The 12,151-nt window shown below is 39.2% G+C and overlaps 1 protein-coding gene across 1 annotated transcript in view; it reads left to right on the top strand.

The window, feature by feature from the left end:
- Positions 1-10,007, top strand: part of LRFN2 (leucine rich repeat and fibronectin type III domain containing 2) — a 37,651-nt gene extending 27,644 nt beyond the window's left edge. Inside the window, exon 2 of the mRNA XM_054398643.1 lies at positions 9,089-10,007. Within this exon, the coding sequence (XP_054254618.1) occupies positions 9,089-10,007 (919 nt within the window). The remainder of the gene's footprint in view (positions 1-9,088) is intronic.
- Positions 10,008-12,151: the final 2,144 nt, after the last annotated feature.

The raw sequence follows: 12,151 nt of genomic DNA, 5'->3' as shown, positions 1-12,151 counted from the left end.
TTTATTAGTGTGGCTATGTGGGCTTTCAATGGCTCTGCTAATGAGCTTGAATATGGTTTAGTTGGATCTGAATTAGTGTGAGGATATTTCCTGGTTTTTTTTCTGAAGGACTTAATGGCTCAGATATAATGAGGTGAAAGGTACTCTGTGTGTAACTGAATAGCTTGGGTGTGACTAGATTTATCTTTTGTGCTGCCAAATGTTCCTAGGGTATTTCTGCATTCCCTTTATAGATGTGATTCAACTACCATGGCACTAAATGCTTACTGCTTCATGTCCACATGAAAGAAATGATAGCATAGAACAGGAAGCTTAAAAGTCTAATTTTGTGTTGTCATACCAACATTAACCAAAGTTAGATTGTCCCACTGCAGTAGCTCATGCCTGTACAGTAGAACTGAACACCTTCACTGATTCAGGGTATTATGAGATGGTTCTGGTGGTCTTCATTCATCCAGAAGTTCCTCATCAACTGCCTGCCCATGGCTCCCTGTTGTTTACAATAATCTGGTTGGGAATGATAGAGAAAGTAGTGTTTCCTCTTAGAGAAATGGTGACTAAGAGGAGAGCAGAACACATTGTACTATGGCTGCCCTTTCTGCTACGCGCATTAATGTCCCCTAGAAGGCTACAATTTATTCTCTCCTGTGCTGAATGACTTCAGTGTGGACTCAGGGGACAATGTTCAGCAGTCTATCAGATATCATCATAAATTTATATTCTCTGAGCTAGTAGTTTAATGTTTGGAGGTTTTTATTTGTTTGTTATTTTTTTGTTTTAGTTTGTGGGTTTTGTTGTGGGTTGTTTGTTTTTCTTTGTTGGTTCTTTTTTTGGTTTGTTTATTTTGTTGTTGTTGTTGTTCCCTTTCCCCTTTAGAAGAGGGGATTTATTCATTATCAATATCTCCCTGGCTCATCAACTTATGACAGACATATCAATTGCCTTGGCTTTGTCCTCTCTTTCCCACTCCCCAAACCCAGTTTTCCAAATGAACAGAAAACAACATAAGCAAATTAGGAAATAATAATGAAATTATACATAGTATGTGTTTCATTTGACAAGGCATATTCTCTGAAGAGCAGCTGGATGCATGAGTGATGAGGAGACAAGATTCAGAAAAGCAGGAAAGGATTTGTGTTTAATAATAAATGTTCCATCTAAAGGCAAAATTATGATTGTATGCCATAAAAACATTCAAAACTAATAAAATTAAAAATGCAGGAAATTATTCATGCTGGATTGAGTTCATGTTTACTGAACAAGTTTGGCTACCTCCTGGTACTATCTGACATTTGCTTATGTTGACATGACTGAAAGAGGAAATGCATTCTATTTCTAATTTTTTTTTTCCCAGGAGACCAGAAATACATCTGCCACTGACATGTGGGTCACAGTGAATCTCTGTATTTCTCAGATTCTTAGATTAAAAAATCTTGAATTAGGTGCCAAAAGTCTGTGAGATCTCACACAACAATATACTTGGTACTTTGTATTTGGGATTTTGATCCTTGAAGCTCCATGATGATCTGAAGAAATATATTAAAGTGATTTTTTTCTGAAATTTTAAGAGTCAGAAATTAATCTCAGTCATTAGCTTACTTAATTTTTAATAACACTCTAGATTCCTTTATTCCTTTACTCCAGAAACTGTGGCTTTCCAGGATAAAACCACAACAAAACCGATACCAGTATATACCACAAAACTTTCAAGGAAATTACACAAGTTGGCAGCAGAGATGAATGCCAAGTGTGCAGTTCAAATTTGTCAGTTAGTTGCTCTTTCTCCCCAGCAATACGTGACACTTTCATTTACATTTACATCCTTCTAGCCGCCTTCTGATAATTTCTTTCCCTTTTCTTCATCCTTCTTACTATCTGCTTATCGTCTGAACTCTTTCCACTGCCTTAATATACTTTACTACCTTTCTAATGGTTTTGTTTTTGCTGAAAGATCTTCACCTATGCTTGGCTGTACTCAGACATATACTGAGATGGTTTTGCAGCCTTGGTCCCCATTCAGTGTCTTTTTCCATCATTTTGATAGTAGCCACATGCCTGATAGTGCCCTGTATATTGCTACTTTGAACCTGTTTTTCTTTCTGCTGCTATCTCACTGCCAGAGCCACCAATACTCCTTATCTTGCACTCTCGCTCACTTCAGCCTTCTTTTCCTTTTTTTTCCCCTTACCTTTCCTCAATGAAACTTCATTGATACCTCTGTTTGGTAGGAGGGAAGATCTGTGTGCAATTGAGCTACATCCACCAGGCTTTAAGAGATACTTTATATGACCCTTCTTCAGCAAATGAATTCCAGTCCTCTGGCTGCCCACTCTTTTTACACGCTCTTTAGCCAGTCTTTTTCCAGTCTATTACCACTGATACTTAACCTCTCCTCTTTATTTGCCATCCTATTTTAATCCCACTGTGACTGAAGGTGGACTCTTCACCTGAAAAGTAGGACCCTATCAGATCCTTCTATAATGTTTTAAAGGAATATTAGCTGGAATAATATTTTTTTTCAGAGCTTACTGTGAAACTGCAACAAAGGAAAAAATCAAAGATTTTTAAAATAGGGAATTAGTAAAATAAATTAACATTTTTGTCTTGATATTTTCAATGAACAATGAACATTTTTCAGATTCCAATGTTTACCTTTAATGGTTTGATTTCTAGTTCTGAGACCAGTCAGGATAGTATTTTGCAGTTATGTGAATTCAGCTTTGTGTGAGGGGAAGATTAGGAACAGGAATGCACTGTGAAATCAATAGTTTCACATTAAGGCATTACTATAGAGGAAAGCTAGTGTACTAAATAACTGGAATACAATTTTACAAAACATTATTTCACTCTGACATCCCATTTCCCCTCTTTGTTACAAACTATAGTGCACGGTGCCAGTGTTTAGCCCTACTGTTCAGGTGTTGTTTCATAGGCTGTAGCTGTGCTGGTGAACATTCTGATGCCCCAGAAGTGCATCATCTATAGTACCAATGCTCAGTACAGTTCCTTGAATGCTTTTTCCAGCATGCTTCAGTAGTTCATATTCCAAGGGCTGTTTTTGATATACAGTTTTTTGAAGTCACTAAGGAAGAAAAGAGAATTTACCAGCCTCGAGGTACAATATGTAGACATAGAATCTTATAGGAAGACTTTGGATTGAATATTTTATGCACAGAAAATTCACACCCAAGCAATTAGGACTGTTTTCCTCAGATACAAGCATTTAATAAATAACCATGACATTCCATTTTAAACTCCTAGCATTCACTTCAAAAGAAGAAATCATATTGCAGAATAGATAGTATATATCCCTGGATGGTACAAAAAAGAACCATGAGAAAACCAGTGCAGTCCAGCAGGTCAACTGAGTCTTGGGAGTCACAAGTACCTTCCCAAATGAATTGTCTTGACAGCTCCCTGACAAGTTCTGATTAAAACAGTTTCAGGCTAAAACTAGATGGTATCATACACTTTTTGCTATGGAGAAAAGGAACAGAATTGTCTAGGCGATTAGCCTAATCTGTCTTTTCTCTAATTTGTCAGTTTTGCATAGCCACAGTATTAACCAGCAGTTCACTTCTGATAATCCCCAGTGCTACAAAGAAAAGAACCCATTTATATATTGCAATGTAATCATAATATCTACTAATTTCCTTCCATACACTACAGTCCTGTTTTGAAAAGAGATTGCTGGCATTATCCCTGTTTTATAAACGAGAAATCTTACAGTACAGCAAAATGATTTCTCAAGAACTGAGAGCTGCTGATAAAGCAGAGCCTGATACCAACGTAACTGATAAACTGGAGAATAAAACTCAGGTCTCCTAAATTCTCAGCACAGTTCATTCCCTGCATCTGGGATTAAGAGTGAGGTCTGCAGCAAACCTTTTTCTCCTGCATTTCTAAGCAATTAATTTTCTAATTTTCTTAATATCACCACACACTGAAGTGAGCAATTACAAAACTGCTTGCTTTCTTTATATTGTGTTTACAAGGACATAGCAAGGACTTTTTAGTGGTGATGATAGGAAATAAGGTTGACTTCAAAGAAGGGTATTAGCACAATCCCTCCTTTTTGGGGAAAAAAAAAAAGATTCTTGATCTCCTTTTGGTACTTTCACAAAACAAGATGTAAATCTCCATGAATTGAAGGTAATCTATTCGTAGAATCATAGAATCATAGCATTGTTTTGTTTGGAAAGGACCTCTAAGATCATGACCATGGCCATTGACCCATGTCCCAAAGTTCCACATCCACATGTTTCTTGGACACCTCCAGAGATGCTGACTCCACCACCTCTCTGGAAAGCCTGTTTCGATGCCTGATTAGAAATGCCTTTTCCATCCCTGGAACCATTCCAGGTCATGTTTGCAGCTGTGAGCAACTTGCACTAGTTGCATATGTTCCTGATGACTGCAGGGGTCTTGGACTAGAGGACCTTTAAAGGTCCCCACCCACCACCCACTCTATGATCCTGCTGACAGATGTCATCTGATGTGACAGTGGCACCTCCCTTCACCCTAGAAAGGCTTTCCCTACTTTGGAGCAGGGCACACTTCACAGGATCACAGGATAACAGGGATTGGAAGGGACCCCTGGAGATCATCCAGTCCAAACCCCTGACAAAGCAAATTCACCCAGAGCAAGGCACACTTCACAAAAACCAGGAGGCATTGCACAAAGGCATGGAGGACTTCAAGTGATTGGGATGGTGGGTAGCAAGGAACAGGGCTGTCTGTAGGATATCGTTTATCTCCTTTTCTGAGTCTGTTTACCTGGGAGAAGAGCAGCCTGAAAAGAGATCTGACCAATGCTCAGGAAGAGCCAAAGAGCAGTTGTCAAGAGGATGGGGCCAGATTCTTGTCAGTGGTGCCCAGTTTCAGGACAAATGACAATGGGCACAAACTGGAACCCAGGAAGTTCCATCTGAACAGAAGGAAAAGATTCTTTGCTATGAGGGTGTTGGAGCCCTGGAGTAGGCTGTCCAGAGAAATTGTGGAGTCTCCTTCTCTAGAGAGATTCCAAACTCACCTTTACATTGTGATCCTGGGCAAGCTGTTGTGGGTGCCCCTGCTTTAGCAGGGGGGTGGACTTGATGATCTCCAGAGGTCCCCTCCAAACCCCACCGAACTGTGTAATCCTTAAATCAGACAGAAGAGAGAGAGGAGGAATGAAGAGGGAGATGGAGGAAGGGAGAGGGGTGCAGAAGGTGGTGGCAAAAGAGCTGTAAGGGAGCTGCACTCACTGAGCATCAGCACCTTCTGCCAGCTGGAGGGGTGTCTCTGAGTCCCCCACCCCACCATGGTGTTCAAAACCCGTACATGAAGGGAGGGAAACATACCCAGCAGCCCCAGCTCTGCCTGAGCCTGGGGATGTCATGGTGGGGCAGGAGGGATTTGCCTGGGCACAGCTTCATTCCAGGAGAGCATGAGTGGGCTGGAGGGGTCCACCAGTGCAAACAAAGCACGGTGCTTTGCATTGTTTGCAAAAGCCCTGCAAACTTTCATTTTAACCTTATGGATCTTCATCACACAGAAATTCTCATAGGAGTGTCTATTTCAGATGCTTATGCCATGCCCCAATCCTGGCCGTCCGTCTTCTCCACTATGTCATAGTATTGCGCCAAAGGGTGAGACAAGAGGCTTGTTTTGCAAATTAAGAAGGTCAGTTGTAAGAACCCTATGCTCATTTAATTCCTTAGAGACAACATTTTTGGAGAGATCAGAATCATGTTCTTGCATGAATAGTTTTCCTTAGGATATTTTGACCTTCAGATAGGATTCAGAAACTAGTTTAAGAATCAGGTAACAAAATCCTGGCACCAATGTGGAGTAGATTTCCCTGCTTCTCCTACCCTAAGGAAAATAAACCAGAGGGGAAAGACAGAAATTACTGTGTCCTATGTGTCTGAACAATGACATTTCTGTGAGATTTTCAAATTTCTTGTTGTTTCAGCTAGAATCATATTCATAATTATAAGGTTAACGTATGTGATTATTTGTTTGCTTTCCTAGTCCTCACTGTTCCTGAGGTACTTAAACTGTATACATTAAAACATAGCATAACCTATCACTAGTTCAAAATAAAACAATTGTTTTGCTAGTTGGTATCCTCTTGCAGTTAGTCAACTGTTACTCAAGTTTTCCCTAAAGAAAAGATAGTATCAAATTTAGTTCTCAATTCTTTTTCTGTGACAGGAAGAATTTGAGAACAAGACCATCTTCCCTGCAAGCTAGGAAACTGAGTCTGAGATTAATTACTTAACTGCTAGTACCCTTGAACTTGGTGCTTAATCTTATGCTCAGCTGCTCTTTAATAATAACATTAAATTAAATATTATACAAGAACTCTTGAAATTTATTTAAAAAAAATCCAAAATTCTTCATTTTAGATGTATATTGAGACTTGATTGTTTTTTCCATAACTGGGATTGCAACCATGATCTTTTATAAAGCTATTATTAGTCTCAACAATATCACAATTGTAGCTTCCAGGACAGATTGAATTTAGAAATTATTCAATTTCTCTTAAAGGCTAGGATGAAATTTTATGGCAAGTTTCAATGCAGTAAACCTGGCCAAGCTTTAGCACTAGTTTAGCCTCACTGCTGTACATTTTAAAGTGGATTTGCTTTACTTTTTGTGGCACTATCATTCCCTGCCAGTACTCGAAATATTCCAGGCTGTTGCATTTCCTTAGAAGCTTCTGTGTAATCATATTTGAAGAAAACAAGTTGTAAATTATTTAAGTTATCAGTGTTCACTCTTGGCATAGTGTGTTAGGCTGAAAGACTGTACGCATCAGATATGTCTCAAAGATATATACTATGTAAAGCCAGTTGTTTGCTTTTCACTTGGAGAGAATATAGAGGTCTCTCTATATTTCATCTGTGCAAAGCAAGAGGAACCGTTCTAGCAGATGGTGCTATAGATCTGTTTTTCTAGAGTTATGATCCAAGTCCAAGACCCAGTTTGTAGGGTTGACAATTCCTTCTGCTAACAGTTCTACTTGTTTGTAATGAGGTTTCATAGTGAAATAGTTTCTGCATGATGTGAGTTGCAGAATTTTTTAAGCACATGGCTGAGAGTGATGGTGGAAAGTAGAGTATAGGACTAGGTGATACAGAAGGTGATAAGAAGCAATTGGTGAAACTGTTAAAAGAGTTTGAAGATCATATGTTTGAAAATCAATAGTATTCTGTAATTCCACATATCATCCGTGGTGTGCAGATATGAAATTCAATAGAATGCAGGTATTGCTTCAACTGCTGTGGCCAGTGATGTGTTGTTCTCAGAACTACAGGGAGAGGAGAGCAATGAGAAATAACTTGAGGCCAATCATTTGAACTATTAGAGACCATTTTAGCAACTGTATCTGGAGTTCTATGCAAGGGATCCCTTATGAATTCTTGGATCATTCTGAATAGCTCATCTATGCCTGTGCAGAACATCTCCATTAGTATAACAAATGTTCCAAGAATCTCAGATATGACATTGACTAAACCTGCCAGGTGATGCTTATATTGCAAATGTCTCTCACTGTTATTTTTTTTTTTCCTTACAGAGCATTTTTGTGTGCTCATTTACTTTTTAAAAAGGAGCCACAACCTTGCCTGTGGCCATACTGAAGGGTTGTGTAAGTGGTGTGAATGCATAAGTGCAAAGATGATCATTAGCTCATCTTTGCTTTGCCTTGACATTGTTGCTTGTCTGTGCAGGCCTGTGCCCTCCCATTGCACAGAAGGGCCTCTGCAAGAGCTGCGATTTATGCTAGCAGTGATTATGATTTCAGGCTAAGAAAGCCTGGCATTCCCATAAGGAATATGCCTTTTTGCTCTACCCAGGCCTCACTGTCCTGGTTATAGTGACACAAGTTTGCTGCGTGGTGTAAGTGGCTGCAGGACTCCCTTCTTTCTGGTGCTAAAGATCTGGAGATCAGAATCCAGAAAACCCAGAATTGGCTGGGTTTTGTTTTCAGCTTTTTTTTTTTCCCTCACTCAATCTTGTTATGTATAAATAGAGAAACATGCATGGGTATCTCTTTGGTTTTATTCTTGCCTACCCACAAGGCACTGAATATGGGATTCTCCATTATATTCCATTAATGTGCTACAATTTTCACCAGTTTGAAGTGGGGGTAGACCATGTTCATTCCCATCTGCTGTCTTTGAATGATAGTAATGCTCTAACACTGCATGAGTTCAAATGACTGCTTAAGTTTTCTGGCAGCGAAGAATATTATCCATAAATGACCAAACTTGGATCACAGCTTGGGCCTAGATATTTTGTTTTTTAAAATGGATTTCTATTTGAGTTGAATTTTTAACTTTAAAGAAACTTTCTTCTTTCCATGCTTTCATCTTCTTACTTCTCAAACTTCCACAGCCGATACTACCACTGCCAGGATTTCTTTTTCATTCACACAGAGGTGGTTGCAGGGAGAGATTTCTGGCTGCATTTCCAAGAGATATTTTCCACTATGGTGGGTAGGAGGATGGAGAAAATTGGTGGGAGTGTAAGGAAAGGGAGAGAATTCATTGCCTTCTTTCCATTTTCAAGGAATAAGAAAATTAAATGTAGCTTCTTTTCTTCACAAGGTAAGCAACCTGCTGATATTAGGCAGTAATGTTCAGACTCCAATGAAGCAGTGTGACAACTGCCAACTTCAGACACAGCAAGTACAACGGGTATCTGCATGCTCAGAAAGATCTGGTTTTCATAGTTACATATTTTTATTCAGAATTAGTTGTTGAAGTTTGAATATATTTAAGATTATAACAAATGCAGGTGAGGAGAAAAATAGCCATATTAATTTGGTCTGCTTTTTCTTATTCCCTTCATTGCACATTTGAGAGATGGCCCTCAGACTTTTGTATTACTGTATGTTAGATCTACAGAAACTAGGAAGGTTGAATGCTTGTTTGAATTTTATGGATCTGACTTCTCTTTACCAGTACCCAAAATGGTAAATACCACATGGTTCTCATAGCTGTTTTGCCCTCTACTCCTGTAGTGTGAAATGTAACCAATCCTTTTCTCTCTCTCTTTTCTTTGTTTTTCTTTTTTTTTTTTTTTTTTTTCCCCCAAGGATGATTCCAGCTACAAACAAAGCCTTTGTTGTAAACAATCTTGTTTCTGGAACGGGCTATGACCTTTGTGTCCTGGCAATGTGGGATGACACGGCTACGACCCTTACTGCCACCAATATCGTGGGATGTGCCCAGTTCTTCACCAAAGAAGACTACCCTCAGTGCCAGTCGATGCACAGTCAGTTCCTGGGTGGGACCATGATTCTGATCATTGGAGGCATCATTGTGGCAACACTGTTGGTATTCATTGTAATACTCATGGTTCGATATAAAGTCTGCAACAATTCCCAGGGGAAGATGTCTAATGTCAGCAACGTCTACTCACAGACAAATGGAGCACAACCAGTTCAGAATGGAGTCTTGCCCCAGATCAATCCCAAAGTGGTGGTGAGAAATGAACTTATGGAATTTAACTGTCAGTCAGCACGGAGCAGCATCTCCTCTTCCTCCAGCTCTGCAAACAGCCATGACTGTGATGGCTACAGCCTCCAAAGTGAACAGGGCACATTGTCCAGTAAGTGGAGGCCTCCTTCCAGGTCAAAACACAATATTGACAGGCTAATGGGAGCTTTTGCCTCTCTGGAACTGAAATGTCAGAAAAAGGAGGAGATGACAGACTCCAGAACTTCCACGGTGGCCCGACACTCGGACAAAGAGCCACTGCTGGGCCAGGCGGAGTCCAAATTTCGCAGTCTCCTCACATTGCCTCTGGAGGGCAAAACTAAACGTAGCCATTCTTTTGACATGGGAGACTTCGCCACATCTCAGTGTTGCACTTACCCAAAAAAGATTACAAACATTTGGACAAAGAGGAGCCTCTCAGTGAATGGCATGCTTTTGCAGTATGATGACAATGACCTAACAGGGGCGAAAGGGACTTTTGGGAGCTCAGAGTGGGTAATGGAAAGCACAGTGTAAATACCAGTGTCTCCCCACTCCTCATTTCCCCTCATGTGTTATAAAGCATGGTTTGCTACAGGGCCATGTGTTTGGAAAGACAGGAGAGGAAATATTTTCAGTTTTACTGGCCACAAAAATAAGCAAACAAATAATTGACAGGGATACTAAAAGGAAAAGAAGGTGATGAAATATGAATAGGCACATATGACACCATACTTGTCTGACCCCAATTAAACCATGTCTGAGGAGTGTTTCAAGGAATTTGCCAGCTGTGTTTCCCAGCGCTTTCCAAAAGTTACTCAGACTCTTGAAGAACCATCACACAAGATTGAACAGTGAGGATGAAAAGAGGTTTAACAGCACAAATTTAATTTTACAGGGTTTGTTTTTTTTTATTAAAGGGCACCTCTTACCACAGAAATACACTTCTGTGGATGTAAGACTGGTGCTAGAATATATGTCACTGCAAGTGATTTTCTCAAAAGTGCAGGCAGGACATCCATAGGGAGAGATCAGAGCAAGTTGTTCAGTGTAATCTCATGGTGTTAACTGTGACATCTGGGAAAACAATATTTGTCACTGAGTAGGGTTTTGGTTGGGTTTTAATGATTTCTGTTCTGTTTTGCCTTGTTACTGCCTTTGAATTGTTTTTTTCCCCACAGCAGAAAGTACGTTTCCATGCTTCTTTTTTTTTTCAATCTCACAAAATACCCTAGATGAAAAGGAGAATATGTGCAAAGGTCAAATTTCTGATGTACTATATAACCCACCTCCAATACCAGCCCTTTATGTCCTAGGAAGAATTAAATCTAAGAGCTAATAAATTAAAAAACAAAACAAAATATGCTCTTTCTTCCATCTTCTTCATAGTCTCTGCTTGTCAATGCTTAAGGAAGATTGCAGCAGCTATTGACATATGTGGGGGTGCTGCTATCAAAGATGGGAAAACATTAATCAATATTTCCTATTAAAGGATAAAGAAAGTGAAAGTAGCTTCTGTGAACTCTCCACATTATGAATACCAATGGCTTCTGGCAAAGTTCACACTGTCACTCCATTTAATTGACAAAGAAAACAGACTTTCACCCTATTGTGACAAAAGTTCTTTGTACAATCACCATGATGTGGCTTTCCTGGCTCAGTAGCAAATGTGAGTTTTTGTGTATTTCAGGGCATCAAATGTGTTCCTGATTAGCCACAGAAGCCCAGCTAAATTTGGATGTTTCAGAGCAAGGGTTCTCCCATATGTTCCCTGCATTGCAGACAGTCTGTCTCTAGTCCCTCAGTGTAGTCTTACTCCCTGTCTCAGACTTACTCCCTGTCACAGACTCACTAAAGTACTCGCTCACTGGGACAGGAGCATTTCAGGGCTTGTAAACTGTTCTCAAATTAGTTTTGGGGGAACATTGTCATGATTGTGGAAATGCACATGACCCACCCGTCTGACTTCATTGCCCTTAACAACTTCACTCTGATTTCCAGCATCCTGGAGACTACTGCAAATGTAATTTCATTTGTTTATTTATTTGTTGGCTCCCAACAATCAGCTGCTGAGAATTGTTCTGAGATTGCACACTGTTACTATGATTTTGTAAAAGACATGGAAAAAAAGGTGCAAGAAACAGATAAATTAACACATGAAAAAAAACCTATATGTATACTTTTTTAAAAGATGCAGAGATTTATTGTGACATGACTGTGTACTTGATCTTGTGTTTGTTATGTTTCCTACTTGGAGTTTTAGAAAATTACATCCCTGTAATGAGAACATTTTTTCCTTTCTTTTCTTCTTCTTTTTTTTTTTTTTTCTACAAAATGTACAGTAAAAAACATTATTGGGGAAAAGAAAAGTACCTGTTTTTCATTTATTTGCTGTTCTGTGGTATGCTTTATAACCTAAGTAAGGAGCAGTAATTATTTTTTAAATTATCTTGGAAGTTCAGATGTTTGTTTTCTCTCTGCCTTAAACTATCTTTGACTTCAGAGTTTTAGCTATAAAGTAGTAATCAAGAAACACATAACTTTGTGGAATGCTTCAGAAATGCTTGAGAAAAGGTCTTGTGAAATGGCATTTTACCTTTTTTTCTGTGGCTGCATTTATATGGTCTACATCACTAATGTATTTTGAACCATAATCCAAAATCTACAGAAATAAGAGGAAA

Source organism: Indicator indicator, chromosome 2 (assembly GCF_027791375.1).
Source record: "Indicator indicator isolate 239-I01 chromosome 2, UM_Iind_1.1, whole genome shotgun sequence".
Classification (NCBI taxonomy): Eukaryota; Metazoa; Chordata; class Aves; order Piciformes; family Indicatoridae; genus Indicator; species Indicator indicator.
Note: the sequence above shows the minus strand (reverse complement) of the source record. Positions and strands in the feature narration are given on the sequence as shown.